Source organism: Chinchilla lanigera, unplaced genomic scaffold, assembly GCF_000276665.1.
Source record: "Chinchilla lanigera isolate Chin_1 unplaced genomic scaffold, ChiLan1.0 scaffold00076, whole genome shotgun sequence".
In the NCBI taxonomy this organism is placed as follows: domain Eukaryota; kingdom Metazoa; phylum Chordata; class Mammalia; order Rodentia; family Chinchillidae; genus Chinchilla; species Chinchilla lanigera.
The window spans coordinates 2,457,923-2,475,392 of NW_004955477.1; the positions used below are offsets into that span (position 1 = coordinate 2,457,923).

General features: G+C 44.4%; 1 protein-coding gene across 1 annotated transcript; it reads right to left on the reverse strand.

Moving 5' to 3' along the window:
- Positions 1 to 10,979: 10,979 nt before the first annotated feature.
- On the reverse strand, positions 10,980 to 14,156 carry Nkx1-2 (NK1 homeobox 2). The gene is made up of 2 exons (XM_005401972.2): positions 13,822 to 14,156; positions 10,980 to 12,265 (listed from the first exon to the last, which is right to left on the reverse strand). Exons 1-2 carry the CDS (start codon positions 14,030 to 14,032, stop codon positions 11,541 to 11,543), a joined length of 936 nt encoding a protein of 311 aa, XP_005402029.1. The 5' UTR covers positions 14,033 to 14,156; the 3' UTR covers positions 10,980 to 11,540.
- Positions 14,157 to 17,470: the final 3,314 nt, after the last annotated feature.

Sequence of the window (17,470 nt, forward strand, 5' to 3'; positions counted from 1 at the left end):
GTTTTTACAATGTACCTCAGCGATGCATCACGTGACCAGCTGTTTCTAAGAAACAAAAGTAACTGGAATTGGAACAGGAACTACTACATGGGCCCCTAACAGACTGAAGTATACTGGCTGAGGGGGGCATCTTCTACTATAGGAGCAACTTTGGAAACCTTCAAATCCTGGAAGCTAAACTATCTAACTCTTTTGTTTTGTTTTATTTTGTTTTTTCATCACCATGGAACTACTCTCCTCTTTGACACTTTCTCCTCCCTGCATCAACTTCCCTGTGTTTTGTGAATACTTTAATACATTTGCTTTCCTCACAAATCAAGGCAAAGTAGGAAGCACACCTGAGAAGTTTCTTTCTCACTTCATCCCTATTCAACCCTCTCCCCTGGGTGATCCTGCATATCACTTTCTTGTACATCCTTCCATTGATTGTTTATGAAAATAGAACAAATACATATCATAATTTTCTTCATTTGTTAACACTGGAGATAAATTATATGCATTCTTCATAACTTGCCTTACATAATTTTTTTTTCTTTTCTTTTCATGCAGTCCTGAGGATTGAAACCAGGGCTTTGCACATGCTAAGCTTGAGTGCTACCACTGAGCTACATTCCCAGCTCTTGTACTTTGCTTTTCAGTGTGCTCTAGGCTGGTGAAGAGATATCTCTCTCACTCTTTTGTTTACAGTTAGATTAATAGCCCCAGATTGCTGGATACTTCAATAGATTTCAATGTTGCTATGACAAGCAGTATCATAATAGATAACTGACATTTTCTTCAGATATGTCTGTCACATAAAGTCATAAAAGTAGGAGTGCTAGGTCCATGGATTGGTCTACAAACCCAGTTTCAAGGGCTGGGAAGGGAGTAAAGCTCAATACGTGCTCTGTGGACAGTGCCAGCCTCTAAAGGAGATACTGATAGCCATTAGAAAATTTAATGCTGTCTATCTTGTGATGATCATTTTTCTAAGCAATTCATTTTTACTGATTTTAGTCTGCTTAGTAAGGGGGTACAGCAAAAGGATGAAATAAGCAACAGAGACAAATTTAGTAGCACATGACAGGGAGGCTGGGAGGTCAGTGCCTCAGAATGGGCAAAAACAAGACATTCCAAGATAGCCACTATTTATTGGGTGTATACAATTATTGAGGGATTATTGGATGACTCAGAGAGTGGCCAGTGACCTTATGCTGAGAAGACCTTATGCTGATGAGGATCTTTATGTTGATGAGGATGGTAGGGCAAACAGGTTGTAGAGTTTGTCCTTTCCCCAAGATGAATCTCTATTTTTATTACTACTAGGTTCTCAAGGAACCAGGATGTCTTCGATGGATGTGATCTTGCCCTGGGGCATCAAAGCATCATGGGACCATGGAGGCCTCAACTCTTATCAGAGGCACACGGAATTATATTCCCACATAACATAGCCAGTCTACACAGCAAGGCACTAGGACTCAAACAAGCTTTAATCACGATTTAATTATGAAATGATTAAAAAATTTTAGAAACAAATGATTTTTTTTCACAACAATTATATAGAATGGTCCTCAATAGAGTTCTTATTCTAATATAATAATTTTATCTTCTAGAGTTGGAAAAGAAATACTAAGTCATCTGGAGATCAAAATACATAGGTTTGTAATACACAAACACATAAGGACTTTACTACTGGGAAGATGGATTTCTTTAAACACTAAAGATGGTTCCATTTGAACTTATTCCAGGAAATCACAATGGAAACTAATTGCAAGAGGGAAATGACTCATCAGAAAAAACAGGTAACTCTTCAAATTGGTAACATCAGGAACTTCTTCACCAGTAATGTTTTGTTGTGCTCTGGGAGAATTAAATGCCTAGAATGATCTCTCTGAACATAAACCAAATCCATACAGGACAAGCCTGGCAAAGGTGGAATTAGTAGGATATTTATTTTCTGCCAGAATTCCAAGTGACATCAGTGCTAAGGACACTGTTTCTTTGTACAGAAATAACTAACAAGAAAGCCAAGACAGGGGGCTGGGGATTTAGCTCAGTGGCACAGCACCTGCCTGGCAAGCACAAGGTTGTGAGTTCGGTTCCCAGTACTGGAGAAAAACCAAAAAAAAAAAAAAAAAAGAAAGCCAAGACATTTCCTACATGCTATGGCACCAGCTGCACACCCACCTGTGAACTTCTCTCACCTAATCCCTCCTTGATTCCAAGAAAGAATCTTTCCATTGTGTTTCAGAGCTTAGGGTAGCACCTGGCACACAGTTAGCACCCTGTAAAAGTTTATGCAAAGAAATAGAAAAGGAGGCTGTAATAGCTAACTGTTGGGTCAACTTGAGTAAGAAACACCCAACTAATTGTGTTAGCATTGACTAATACAGAGGCCTTTCAACAATGTATTTATTTCAATGCATAAAAGAAATAGAAGGGAATACAGGTATTTGGAATATATAAAATAACTCTAAAAACTCTACACATAGCTAAGTGTGGTGGTGTGCACCTATAATCCCAGCACTCGGGAGGCTGAGGTAGGAGGATCACTGTGAGTTCAAGTCCAGCCTGAACTACACAGTGAGACGTCTCAAAAGAATAAAAAAAAAAATACAAATTTTTAAAAGTCCACACAAAAAGACAGACTACTCGGGGCTGGGGATTTAGCTCAGCTGCAAAAGCGCTTGCCTGGCAAGCACAAGGTCGTGAGTTCGGTTCCTGGTACCGGAGAAAAACCAAAAAAAAAAAAAAAAAAAAGACAAACTACTCAATTTAAAAAGAGCCAAAGGTCTTCAATGCACATTTCTTCAAAGAAGATTGACCAAGAAGTACATAAAAGGATTTCAAAGTCATCAGTCATTAGGTATAGTGGTCAGTTTTCTGCTACTGTAGCAAATATAGTACCAGAGACAATAAACTTAATAAGGAAAAGGTTTCTTTTGTCTCACCATTTCAGAGGTTTCTGTCCATAGTCAGTGGACTCTGTGGCTCTCGGTCTGCTCTGAGGTGCAAACGTCATGGTGGAGTATGTGGCAGAGGAAGACTGTTTATCTCATGGCAACCAGAGGGACAAAATAATAGGGAGCAGAGCCGGGTCCCAATTTTCCCTTCAAGAGCACATGCCCAAAGACCAAATTCCTTCCACTAGGCCCTACCACCTAAAGGTTCCACCACTTTCCAGTAGCACCACAGACTAGCAACAAAGTCAACCATGGTTTTCCAGAATGGGCCTTTAAGGGGACATTCAAAATCCAAACTATGACATTAGGGGAATACAAATCAAAACCACAGGGTGCCACTTTCCATCTACAAGGATAGCTTCTGTTTATTTGTTTGTTTTTCACTTCTGCTCCTGGAGCTCAAACCCAGAAACACTCTACCACCAAGTTACAGTCCCAGTGCTTTTTTTTTAATGAGGGAGAGACTGTCACTTAAATTCAAGGCTTCAGGGTAGTCTTAAAGTAGCAATCCTTCTGCCACAGCCCCCCAAGTGCCTCCCACATGCCTGGGATCATAGGCACATACCACTGCGCCTGTGTAAGAAAACTTTTAATCAAATATTTTGTAAGATTGGTGGCACCATGCATAATTTAAATCACCAGGAGTCACTAGGCCCAGAGTTCAGGCTCTACTTTTTTTCTTAGTAGCTGTGTGCCTTTGGGCAAGTCACATCCTCTTAAAGACTCCTTTTGTTTTACCAACAAATGAGAGAGTTAGCCAGTGGGTAACGGGTTTGACCAAAACTGATACCCACGTAGCCAGGAAGCATTGGAGATATAGTCAACATCAGTTCTAATCAAGAAATTAAAACCACATGTGATACTATTACCCTCCAGAAGCATCGAGGAAAAGAGGAAATCTATGAGGGATGAAGAAGAAAGGGAAAAAAATCAAGATGTGTTCTATACATGTACAAATTCCCCACAATGAATGTAATCATTATATACTGCAAATATGTACAAATAAGAAAAGATAGGCAATTCAGTGTTAGGAAGAGGTGGAAAACACGGATTACTCATCCACTGCAAATGGGAATGAAAATTGCTAGAACCATACTGGGAAACTGCTGATATCTACCAAAGCTAAACAATTATATACATAGTAATCCCACCCCTAGATATATAAGTAATATGAAGATACATTGACCAAAAGACAGGTACAAGACTGTTTAGTCCTTATAACTTCAAACTGGAAAGTATGCAATTATTCATCAACAACAGAATATATAAATAACTTGTGGCATTCAAACTGTGGAAACACATCAACAGTAATAGGAATGAAGAATCTACAATGATACAAAACAATACGCAGGCAAATAATAATGTTCCACCCAAAAAAAGCCAGCCAGACACACAAGCACAAACACATACATGCATGCACACACACAGAATACATCCTTAGTAGTCAGCTTTCCCATTCTTAGACAAAATACCTGATATCTACAATTTAACAAGAGGTTTGTTTTTGTTTTGTTTCGTTTCGTTATACTGGGAATCAAACTCAGGGCCTCAACTTGTCAGGCAGGGGCTGTACTTCTGAGCTACATACCCAGCCAAGAAGAAGTTTATGATTTCAGAGAGGTCAATCCATGTTTAGCTCACTCTAAAGCAGAAATGGCAAATTTTGCTTTTAGCTCCTGATTCTCACTGCAGATCTGGGCAAAAGCAGCCAGCAATATCATGCCACCATCTGAACCTTGGGCTGCATTGAAATGTCCTGCACCAGAATAATCACCTAATGGTTTATCCCAAGCACCACTCAGGCAGTACATTTGTTCACGTACTATCCTGAGCATCACTCAGGCAGGTATCATTTCAATAAGTCAATTTTTGTATTGAATAAATTTTATAAAGTTGTCATTTTTATATTTCCTGTTATATTGTCTTTTAAAAATTAACAAAAAATGCAATTTTTTGTATCCTGTATTTAAATAATTGGATGGGTAAGTGGTTAATTAGTCTACCACCTTCAAATTCAGCCTCAGTCTTAGGACATGACCAAAAGGTAGGCAAACTCTTTTCCATAATGTAACATGCATGGCCTCTAGTCCAATTTCCAATAGAGTCCTTATTCCCATATGAAACCTCATGAGCCTGCATTTACTGTCCACATTCTTATCAGCATTCTGAATTTTCTGAGCTCTGACCAGAATTTCCAATTAAGCTTGGCTTACACCATCCTATATCTCCAAACCTTTCAAACTCTTCCTGTAAACAACTTCCAAAAGCTTCTAATCTGCATGATCAACAATAGTCACACTTCTCTGGTACCAATTTTCTGTAATAGTCACTTTCCTGTCTCTGAGACAAAATACCTGACACCAACAACTTTAGGAAGAGAAGTTTATTTTGGTTTATTGTTTCAGAGTGTTCAGTCCTTGGTTAGCTGGTTCCAAGGCAGAAGTGGATTGGTGGAAGTGTATGGCAAAAGAAAACTGCACAACACATGGCAGCTAGAAAGCAGGGAGCAAAGGAAAGAGTCAGAGCCAGACAAATACCCTCCAAATGCATTCCCCCAGCTTCCCGCCTTCTCCAACTGGGCCTCATCTTCTAACAGCACATTCAACTAAAGACTCATCAATGGACGAATCCACTGATAAGCATAGTGCCCCCATGACTCAATCACCTTCTAAAAGCCCCACTTCTGAGCACATGAGACCTTTGGAGGACATTTTAGATCTAAACCATAACAATATTGCAGGATTCTGATTTTATAACTAAAGAACAAAGACACAACTGATTGATGCAATTAGAAGTAAAGAGAGTAGCTACCCTCAGCAGAATAATTATACCAGGGGAAAGGATATAGGGTGTTTTGAGGTACTGGTGATGTGTTCTTTGTAGACTTGGATGCTGGCTGCATAGGTGTGATCAGTTTGTGAAAATTACACCATGCCATAGGCATCTAATGTATTCAGTTTTCTAAACATTTATTATATTGCCTCAAAAAATTTAAACAAGGTGGTTGGGCTAGGTACAGCATCTTTAACATCTTTGCCAGCTTCAGCTGGAATGACAATCACCATAATTCTAACAAGCACTAAGCTCAGTGCTCTCCACATAACCTTTCATGTCTTCTCTATCACCCCTGATGCTGGCCTTCTGGTGAGGAAACTGAGATAAAAAGACATCAGTAACTTACCAAGGTCACAGATTCACTAAGGAGCAGATTGGCTTTGACCTGGCCCGTGTGATGGCAAGACCATGTTTTGAGCCCTACGTACACTAGACCGTCGCCTAAAGAAATCAAGAAGCGTTGAGTGTAGTGCTCAGAAGGAACCTACATGAACATCTCCCTGATCCTCTCTCCATCACCTTCAGAGTTTTCCTCCTGCTCTGAGGCACTTTCTGTTTTTCTTTCCCTGGATCTGTTGCAGATGTGACATAATCATGTTTTTAAATGTATTTAGATTTGTTGGAGAACTTATTATTTTCCATACTCATTTTAAAACTTAATTAAATCAGCTCTCAGGAGTTACTTCTAAAATAACAAGCACACTGAATTAATTAATTAATTCTGTGCCCACAGAATGGAATGAGCTTCTCTCAATGGAAGAAATGTCCTCCACTCACTCCCATAAATAAGACAAGCTGGTTACATGGCTTCGGGGGGAACAAAAATTGTTACCTCTAACTGGACTTGGTGGCTAACACCTATGTCTTAGTTACTTTTCTCTCATTGCAAAGACAAAATACCCAACACCAAAGCTAAGGGGGGAAAGATTTATTTAGCTCACAATTCATAGAGGTTTCAGTCCATAAATGGCTGGATCCAAACAGGTGGCATGGCAGACAGACATCACAGAGGAGAAACAGTTCATGGTGGGCAGAATGTAGCAAAGCAAGCAAGAGACCTTGACAGCATCTTTCTGCACCTCTTATTTATATACAGGCTACAAGGATTAAGGTGGTGCCAAGCCAAACAGTGAACTGATTTAGTAATCACACACCCTTAATCCCAGCATCATATACTCTAGATACAGCCACTTCTGAAAAAGCCCCACCTAGAGACTTTGGGGGGACATCTAGACACAAGTCACAACATTCTCTTTAAACAAAAGACATTTAGTCCATCTCCAAGAGTTGCCACATCCTAACAGTTTCAGAATTGCTGAAAAGTCCAAGTCCAAAGTCTCCTCTGAGATTTAAGGCAAACTCTTAGCTGTGAGCCCCTGTACAAATGAAAAGAAAGTTAAACACTTCCAACATAGAATGGCACAAGATGAACATTACCATTCCAACAGGTACAGATAGGGGGATACAAAGGAATGGGACAAATCAAGTGTAAAATCCAGCAGGACAAATATTAAATCTTGTAGTGTGATGTGCAGCATCTGAGACAATCTGTAAATTTCAAAGGACTTTGGTGGCTCTGCTCTTACAGCACTGCTAGTGGTTGTAGCTCCCATGGCTTCTCCCTTTGCCTGGTTCTGCTCCCAACTTGCAGCTTAGCTCAGATGATCCACATTCCAGACTTGTGCAAACTTCTGGGGTCTCTACTGCACCTTCAGTTTCACATACTGCCCTCTCAGAGGCATGCTGCCAGACCTCCCAGACCTTCTTCTGAAATCTGGATGAAAGCCTTCCTGACCCCACAACTCTTATATTCTGCACACACCTAAAACCAGCATCATGTGGATGATGCCAAGGTCTGTGGCCAGCTGCAGCAATAGCTAGTCTTCCTTCTCTCTTGGCTTTAGGGGTAGACCACCTTTGAACCAAATCCTGAGGAACAACTTCTCTAAGCTGCCATCATTCTGAAAAATGGTGCTCTGTGGCTTTCTTCTCAAAACAAAGTATTTCACTTTTGCAATTTTGAGACTGCAAAGGCTAGAGTCCTGCTGGTTCTTCTGATGTTCTCAGGCCATCTTTTCTGTTGTCTTCTTCTGAAATACTTGGTTTTTGCTTGCTAGTCTTTTCAGTGACACATTTCTCCTCTATTCTATCTTTGCAGCTCACAACTTTACTGGAGCTTCTTTTCTGGCCAAACTCAAAATGTTTTGAATCATTCTGCTGGGGTCTTTGTTCTTGATTCTTTCTGGCTAAAAGCCCCCAATAAGGGGTAGCCATGCCACCATCTCAACATTAGACTGCCTTGAAATTACTTCTGCAAGATTAATCAGTCTGCTACCCTTAATCTTAGTCTCAGGCAAAGTCTCTAGACATAAGCAAAATGCAGACAAACTTTCTGCCAAGCCATAACACATGTGATCTGGGTCCAACAACCAATGCAGTCCTTCTTCCCAGAAGAAACCCCCTGAGCCTAGTCTTTACCAGCCTCATTTCTGTCAGTATTCTGGTCTTCTGAGCTCTGACTAGAATCTCCCATCGAGTACAGCCTAAAGCATTCCAGCTCTATTTTTTTCAGCCAGCATCTCCAAACCTTTCCTAACTCTTCCCCTTCCCATAAGCCAGCTCCAAAGGCTCCTAAACCACATGATCAGGTACTGTCATAGCAATGACCCCCACTTCTCTGGTACCAAATTCTGTCTTAGTTACTTTTCTCTCATTGCTGAGACAAAATGCCTGACACCCAGAGTTACAGAGAGAAAGGCTTATTTAGCTCATAGTTTGCAGAGATTTCAGTCCATAATTGGCTGTTTCCAAGGCAGGGTGGCATGGCAGATAGGCATCACAGAGGAGAAACAGTTCATGGTGGACGGAAGGTAGCAAGGCAAACAAGGGACCTTGACAGGGGCATCTTTCTGCCCTTTTCATATTTTATCTAGGCTATGAGGACTAGGGTGCTATGAGACTTTGGAGGGACATCTAGATACGAGCCATAACAACCCATAATCCCAGCACTCTGACAGGCAGAGGCAGAGGATCACAAGTTCAAGTCCAGCCTGGGCAGTATAGTGACTTAGCAAGATCCTGTCTCAAAATAAAAAAGCACTGGGAACATAGCACAGTGCAAATGTCCTGGATCAATCCCCAGCATCACTCACACCTCAAAACAATTGTTACTTCTCAAGTCAGAAAGATATGATCAGTAGGTCGTTCAATTCTGAAAAGTTATCTGTCCACCAGTCTCTTATTAGGGTATTAAGAATTTATAAAGTAAAGCTAGGGCATTAGCATTTGACAAATCTGATAGGTGGATACTGATTTAATTAATAACTACTAATTAAAATTCTGTGAGGTTATTTATTTATTTTTGCTACAGAAAATAACCCTAAATGTGTACCTGTATAAGCTGCCCTCAAATATAACTACTCCATTCATCTAACATGAGTCACAGATAAAAAAATAGCATTAGGGTAAAAATAGAATCAGCTGGTAGGGGAAGGGAAATACAAAAATATGTGTTTGATGATTTTAAAATTAAAAGATTTGCTAATAAAGAGCAAGGAATGATTAAACAAGAAATCATTACAAAAGAAATTTATTAGGCCAACACATCAATAAAATGAGTCTAAGATTTTGGTTAGAAAGCCACTGGGCCTTTTAAAGCAGCAGAAGTCCAAAGTCACACACTTCAAGCATCACTCTGGGACAATTTATGTGAGGAAGAAGGGCCAGGAATTATAGCACCTGGCTAGTTCACACAGAGATAAGCTCCTACCTTCCTCTCTCTGCCCTCTTTTCCACCCAAGTTGGTGAGTCTGATACCTGAGAGGACTGGAATGAAATGTCTCCCACTTACTACAGAACTTTGACCTTTTCTTCACAGATCTGGCCTTTGTGCACTTAAATTTCCTGTTCATACACGTGGAATGTTGCTTGTGAAAAATCAACACATAGTTATTGGAGTTTTTTACCAACAAGTAATGTGAATAATATTATATTCTCCATTATAATAATTGCGTTTTTAATCTCATCTGGCACCAGCTATCTTTTAGAAAGTTATAATGCATTGTTTGGGACTATTCTTTGGATAGAAAAGTCTAATTAGCAAATAATATATAATTCAATAATACATATTTTCAAGCCTTATGAGTCACATGAATATGTCTTTAAGTTGGGAGAAAGGAGATATTTTCTAACACTCCTGATAATTATACAACTAGGTATTTCAAGATTATAATAATATAACATGTTCAAAGTTTACTTTTACTTTGAAAACATAACCCCTTGTTAAGTTTACTGATTATGATCTGGGCTACCGAGAAATAGTAAGGAATACAGATATTAGCTGGCCTGAAATAATCAGATAAAAATAAGAATGAAACACACATGACATGGAGTTGAAGTCACCCATGTTTCTGGCCATATTACACAGAAAACTAATGGGAGGATATTGTAGAGAAAACTGTCAAGAATTTTATAAAACTAATTTTTAGGGGAGACAGTAAAAGTAACAAGTAGATGCTTGTATTAAGTCTCTCAGGTGAATCTATATAAACAAGGTTTTGGCCTCTACAGTAGCTCTTTACTCTCAGTATTTCTTTCCTAGCCTTTTATAAACATTTGCTTGTTCACTGTCGTGGAGAATCTGGAACAAGAATTGCTCTCAACTCAGAATCTCAGATGAAGACGCAGACATGTTTAGTTTGTGCTTTTTAAAGAGTCCCAGGGCGTGAGTGCAGGCAGTGTGTCATGGTAGAGCTCATTTGCCCCCAGAGTCCAGAACGTGCTGGGACAGACAAACTAGCCAGGACTGAAGTTGGTATCAAGTACTGTGCATCAAAACCAGCAGCCTCCTGCATAGACTTCATGGCATTCAATGGGCATCACTTCCTTCCTTATCATTTTTATGCATTTTGGGGCCACCACTGACTGGGGTTTGTCCAAGTTGGTCTGAAAACCCGCAGCACAACATAGCTGTTTTTTTTTTCACCAGGTAACTCAAGCCACAACTCTGAGTGAGATCCTTCCTAGCACAAATCTATGGCCTGCTCAGAAAAATAAGGTGCCACTCTATCAAGATAACCTGTGCAGTCTGTAAACCGCAATCATGCACTCACGTTCAAATTTTAAATGAAGATGTAGAGATGTTGAGTTTAGTGCACTTTAAAAATAGTGTTTCACAGCGACAACGTGCACTGTGTGCCCAACTCTCTCCAGCCTTCTTCAGAATTTGGGAGCACCCGCTGGGTTTGAGCCACTAATCAAGTACCAAAGGGAAAACAGCTCCGAGAAGGGGAAGCTCCTCACCTCTGAGTAGATTGGAATCCTTGATGATTCCATTCTAGGAGGCGCTCTCTCTGTGTGTCTCTATCCTGACACTTGTTAGCTCGGCCTGGAATGCCCTGACCCTTAAAAAAAAAAAAAAGAGCCCTTGAACTGAATTGAACTTGACGGAAAGTGAAAAGCCAGGTCTGAAAATGGAAAGATTTTAGAACAGCCTCCGTCTCCGGACATTTCCTAGTTCCCCTTGCCGTCCGCGTGGACTCTGCAGGTCCGCGCGGCGGGAAAGGGCGCGGCCGGAGCCGGCAGGCGGCTTCTGCCCGCCCTCTGGTGGCTTCTCCCAGAGGCTGAAAGGGAAGGGGCACGCAGACTCCCGCGCACCGGGCGGGGGCGGTCAGTGCGCGTCTGGCCGATCTGTGAAGGAAGGGGCCTATGCGAAGCCAATCACTCGTGAATCCCGAGGCAGCAGGGTCCTGGAGGACCCCAGGTTCATAGGTGCGGCGTGTAAAAGGGGGTCAAGTAGGAGGGCCCGAGGAAGGGCCCGAAGGGGCTCCCGGCGGCGGCCGTTAGCGAGAAGGGTGCGGCGGCCGGGAAGAGGACGTTGGCCGCGGAGTAGGAGGGAAAAGTCTGGAAGGGCAGAGCTCCGGGGCCCGGCGGGCCGGGGCTGCCCCCCGTGCCACCGCCGCAGGTTCCCGCCGCCGCGCCGGCTGTCCCGGGCTGTGGCGCGCCGCCTCCCGCTTGCGCTGCACCGTCGGCTCCCGGGTTCTGCTTCTTCCACTTGGTCCTGCGGTTCTGAAACCAGATTTTCACCTGCGTCTCGGTGAGGCTGAGCGACAGCGCTAGGTTCAGGCGCTCGCACACCGATAGGTAGCGGGTGGCCCGGAACTTGTTCTCCAAGGCCACCAGCTGCTCGTAGGTGAAGGCAGTGCGCGCGCGACGGGGCTTGGCGCAACTGGGCTCAGCCCGCCGGCGCCGGGGCCGCGGAGAGCCGGGCGAGCTTGGGGAGCCCATGAGGCCGCCCTCGCCCTCCGCGCGGCACTCGGCAGCCCCCAGTGTGGCGGCCCGCGTCTCGGGGGAGCGCGCCAGACCAGTCTGCGAGTGCGCAGCCGCCTCGCGCCTCCGCGCCTCCTCCGCGTCCTCCCCGTCCTCTTCATCCTCTTCGGCCTCGGAGCCCTCCAGGGGGGACGCCGGGCTGGCGCCTGGGCCCGCAGTTTCTAGGGGAGAAAGGCCCGGTGATCAGAAGCCCGGAAAAATCCAAGTCTACAAATCTCCCCTTCGTCCTCCGCAGAGAACATAGTTCTCACTGCAAGCCCTCCCCCCATTTAGTCTGTCCCCACGTTGTGTTCCTTCCACCACTGGCCTCCACAACCTCACAAGAAGAAGAGTTAGGAATATGGCATCCTCTTGCAGTTTATAAAGCTGCCACCTAGTAGGCGTTTAAGAAGAGTATGTTAAATGAGGGAATGGGTACCTCGCATCAAGAGAGAAGAGTGACCTCATTGGGGGGGAGGGGTTCGTTGTACATTAAGACATTCAGACGTCAAGTGCATTTAGTGGTGTGCCTCCCTAGTCGCTAGAAGCGTATTTTGGTCTGGGACTCCTAGCAATTAAAAAAGAAGTTATTAAGCCCCCTCCCCTTAAAGTGAAATTCCCCCCTTTCCCATCTTCTCTCTCCTGCCCTGTTAATAGAGTTTCAGATTTGTGCGGGACCGGATCGATAGATGTCATCTATTAAAGGTAAGTTTTAATCGAACAATATTAGGATCAGACAGGGAAAGGGGGTTTGAAGCCAGTACCTGCAAGCTGCGGGCAGGAGATATGCAGGCGCCAGTAATAGAATATCGATCATGGGGGGTGAGAGAGAGGAGGGAGGCCCCTCTGAGAGCAGATCTGAACAATTACTAGGCCCGCGGCAGGGGCCCAAGCACGGCCTCCAGAGGCACCCCAGCTGGGCCCGGACAATCACCTCCAAACTTGGGGAGAAGCAGAGGCTGCGCGGCATCCTTCCTCACTCAGGTCCTAAGGTCCTGACCCTCATCCCTCCAGGCAGTCTCTGCCCATGTCCCACCCAGTACGAATCCTGCTGTCTTTCATCTTTCTTCCTGCTATAAACTTTCCTGGAACCTTCCTTAGTCGCCCTCCAGCAGTAAGGGTAAGTTAAAACATGTTTTAAGGAGAAAATACCAATAGTGTCACATCATGCCAGCCCAGTTCCTAGCCTCAGTCCAGGCTTGGGTCTGGGCAGGAAGGTCCAAGGTGCAGCAAAGTCAACCAGGAGTCTCCAAGCAGGTGGAAATAGGCACCTGACCTGAGCACTCACCAAGATTCCAGGTGTAGACCTTGACCTCAGCTCACTCATCCATAATGTAGGAGTGGTGTTAACGCTGCTATCTACTTTCAAGGTTTCACGTTTTCATTACTTTTACCTCACCTCAGAGCCCGGTTCTAGTATGCCATTGGTGCCCGTGGGTGCATTAAATGCCTGTTAATGAGTGTGCCTCCAAAGTGGGCGCTGGGTGCTGGTTTTCACTGCTAAGGTTTCCACTGTGGTGGTCACCCGCTTGGGGTGTGTGCAGGAAAAAGGCCTCTGTGACAAATGCCAGCCCCAGATTGCTGGGAGCCTCTTATCTACCTCAATCCTATTCCAAGGAGAGGGCTACCCTTTACACCTGCTCCAATGCGCCTTCCCTCTTTGCAAAGATGTCGCTAAGGGCCATTCACCAGGCCCTAGCTCTGTGTCACCTGGGTTGGGGCCGGCTCTCATTCTTACCAGGGGTCTCCAGTTGGACCGGCTCTCCAGGGCTAGCTTCCTTCCCTTCTTCGACCTCTGCCAAACTTTTCTTGGCTTCCCGATGAGCAAAGCGCACGGCCGGGAGTGCAGCGCGGGTGAATTTTTGTGGATCCAGGATGTCCAGGACCGAGAAGGATATCTTGTGGTGGGAGGGAGCCGCCTTGGCCCCGCTGTCCTGCCATGCCAACATGCCCGCAGTCCGCGCACCCGAGGCCGGTGGCGAGGAGTCCGGGGTCCGGGATGGCGGCGCTCGGACTCGTCTTCAGCCGTGGCTTGGCCGCAGGTCTCTCCGCAAACCGGTTCGCGCTGCCAAGTGAAGGTGAGGAGGGGGCGGAGAGGCGGGGCGTGCAGAGAGCCGCGGGGAGGGGGGCTGCGCGCGGATTGGCACTTGCCGGGCTCAGGCCCCCGCCACGTGCAAGGCGCGCTCGCCGCATCCTCAGGACTATCCCGCGCGGCGCGGGGCCGCTGGCCTGGGCTAGGGGAGCACCCACGCTCTAGTGCGCGCGCCAGGACCGCGGGGACAGCACAGTCGGCTCCTCCAGCCTCCGCGCAACCCTCAGAAACTAAAGAAGTGCGCATGGAAGTCTTCCATCCTGTGAATCCCCACTAACCACCTCCCATTTGAGTTTGCACTCCCTCCTTGGTGCACCTGCCTTTGACTTGGGATGCTGTTGAAACCAGGACAGATCGCTTCAAAGCAATGCTCAGCACATCTCCTGCTCCACCTGTAAAGAACAGGAAGAGCTGCAGACCCATTTTCTTCGGATTTAAAAGCTCTCCTGTTCTCACAGTTTACAGTTTACAAAGCCCTTGGGCTTTCCCAATCTTTTGAGTCCGTGAAGATCATTGGGAGGTGAGCCTGGCCTGGCCCAGACCCTCATGACCGTTTTAAAGACGAGGAAATTAAGGTTCAAAGATGATCTGCCCAGGGTCACTGTTAGTTGGTGGCAATCTGGGCCAGACCAATTTTCTTTTTCTTTTCTGTTTTCTTTTTTCTTTTCCTTTCCTTCTTTTTTCTTTCTTTCTTTCTTTCTTTCTTTCTTTCTTTCTTTCTTTCTTTCTTTCTTTTCTTTTCTTTCTTTTCTTTCTTTTCTTTCTTTTCTTTCTTTTCTTTCTTTCTTTCTTTCTCTTTCTCTCCCCAGTACATCCTGCCGTCTTGGAACAAGAGAGGAAAATCCTTCACCATATGTCTTTTCCTTCTACCCTGGAGCCCAGCAGGGCTAAAGTGTAGGACCGGCTTTGAAGAGGTGACTGCACCCAACAGGCTGGCTGTGGGCTCAAGCCCAGGAGAGACGGCTAAGGGTTTGCTGTGACCCTAAACAGAACCATCGTGGCGATCAGGCCTTCACAGTCACAAATTTGGTCATCTGCATCAGCAATTGGGTGTCTGGAAATAGACTGCTTCTCTGAACACAGCTCCCCCCTCATCCTCTCCCAGCCCCAAGAAGCAAAAAGTTAAAAGCTGCCCATCTGGTTTTAGCTAAGATCAGAGAAGAGTGACAGTTGCAACAGCCCCCACCTGCTCCCCAGTTCCTCTGGATGGCAGCAAGCATTGGCAATTGGAGAGGCTTTCACCGGCCACACCCATACAAACATCCCTTCTATTGTCTCTTGGACTCTGTGAGCACTAAGCATTTATTTCAGCGGCAAATTCTGAGGCTTCCCCTAGCCTCTCTGTCCAGCACCACCGATAACTCTGATGCCCCTTTCTTCCCTGCCCCATGTGGTTTCCAAACAATGACTTGGCAATTAATATTGTCTGAGCAGGTAAAAAGTAGGAAGAGGAGGAGAACCCTTCTCATTAAAGTGCTGGGAGCTGCTAATCCCATCTGTTATTGAAGAAGTAGCCTTAGAGGGCAGCTCCTTGTAGCTTTTCTTATTCAAACCTTTGGGCCCCTCCCAGAGGTGGCCACCAAATTCCCTGCAGACTTTAAAGCCCTGCCGAAATTCAAACTAGCTCTAGACCTACAGTGAAGACGGATTGTGCTTTTAAAGCTCGGGAAAGGAAGTGCCCTGCTCAAGCCCACCAGACCACCTCCTGCCAAAGGGAATGCACACCCCGTGAAACCCAGAGAAAATACAGCCCTAGGACTACAGGGCAGCACCAAGAAATGGGGATTGCAAATCGCAGAACTTTCTTGAATACAGATAGGGAGTTTGTTTTCTGTTTGGACAGCTCTTTCTCACATAGTTCTTACTTGATTTTTTTTTGGAAAATCTTTTTTCTTTCTTTCTTTCCCATCCCCCTACTGACCTAGCCTCTGCGTTTTTCCTCCTGTGTTTGTGTTTTATTGTTTTTGGTTTTTTGTTTTACTTATATTCTTGAGAGTAGCCAGGAATAGATCTCTGTAAGGTCACTCAGGAATGGAAATACTATCCTAGGGTCTTTTGTCTGGAAGAAACATTGAGACCATTTCACAGGATTGGTGGGGCTGGCTTTCCAGAGGGCACCCATACCCCAAATTAGAGGGACAGAAAAGGCCTCTCCGAAAATGAAGAACAGCCCATACTGAGATATTTTATCATAGTTTACAAATTGCCTCAAAATTTGTATTTAAATTATATGATGTTTTCCTTTGGTATGAATCACCCTTGCTTTGAAGTTCACAGGCATTAAATACACAAAACGAGCCAAAAAAGGAAAAGCAACACATTGTCATGAACACAGAGAGGCTGTATTCTTTAATCCTGCAAATCTTTAAGAATGCCTTCTAATGATTTTTAAGTTTTTCTTGCCTTTATTTTTCCAGCATTTCTCATGTGTGCTCAGTATAGTGAAAGGCTATATAAACCCTTAGATTTAGAACTTGGCCTGTGACAAGAAGTGACATATACACACACAAAATACCTGTGTTGCTAATTAATGTTAGAGAACCAGAAATGCTCTTTCTTATTCTCCCAGTTTAGAAACCCCACCTGAAGAACAGGATGCATTCTTCAGATTAGGGGACAGTGGAGACTTAGAGCCTGAAGGAATCTTTTTGGCCCAGGAAGCAGTGAGGCCAACCTTTAGAACAATCTGGAGACACATTTGACTAACTCTTTTCATATATATTTATAGCCAGGGTATTCCTATGTAATACATATATCCACACCTGGGAAGCCACATTCCCTCTGTGTCTCAAGTTGATTTTTTTCCTTTCAGCATGGACATTAAAATTCCGCCTGAGTGCTGTCTTTAAATTGCTTTGATGCTAGGTGGGTTCCAACCCTGACCTGTCCTGATGGCAAGTGATCGCTGTAACAAGCTCGGGATCAATATTCATAGCGGGTGTCCTGGGCTGATAACACTATCCAAGACAATGTTTGCTATCAGTGTGGACAGCTGAGATATTGCGCCATTAGGGATGTTGTGTTAAATAACCTGATCCATTTCTGGGGCCATTTAATGAATTTCACAGTTTAGATAGTATCTTTAAGGAGAAGGCAAAGGCTATTCCAGAGGCACTGATGCAAATCAATGGTGCCAAGCTTCCCAAGCTATCACACAAACAAAATGGCCTATAATTCCAGCACAGCCCTGAGGAGCTGCTGCCTGAGCCATGAACAGCAGTAACAATGGAAAGAATGTACAGTTTATGCAGAGGGAGGAAAGGCAATATTATGAGCTGTGTTATAGCATCTTAGA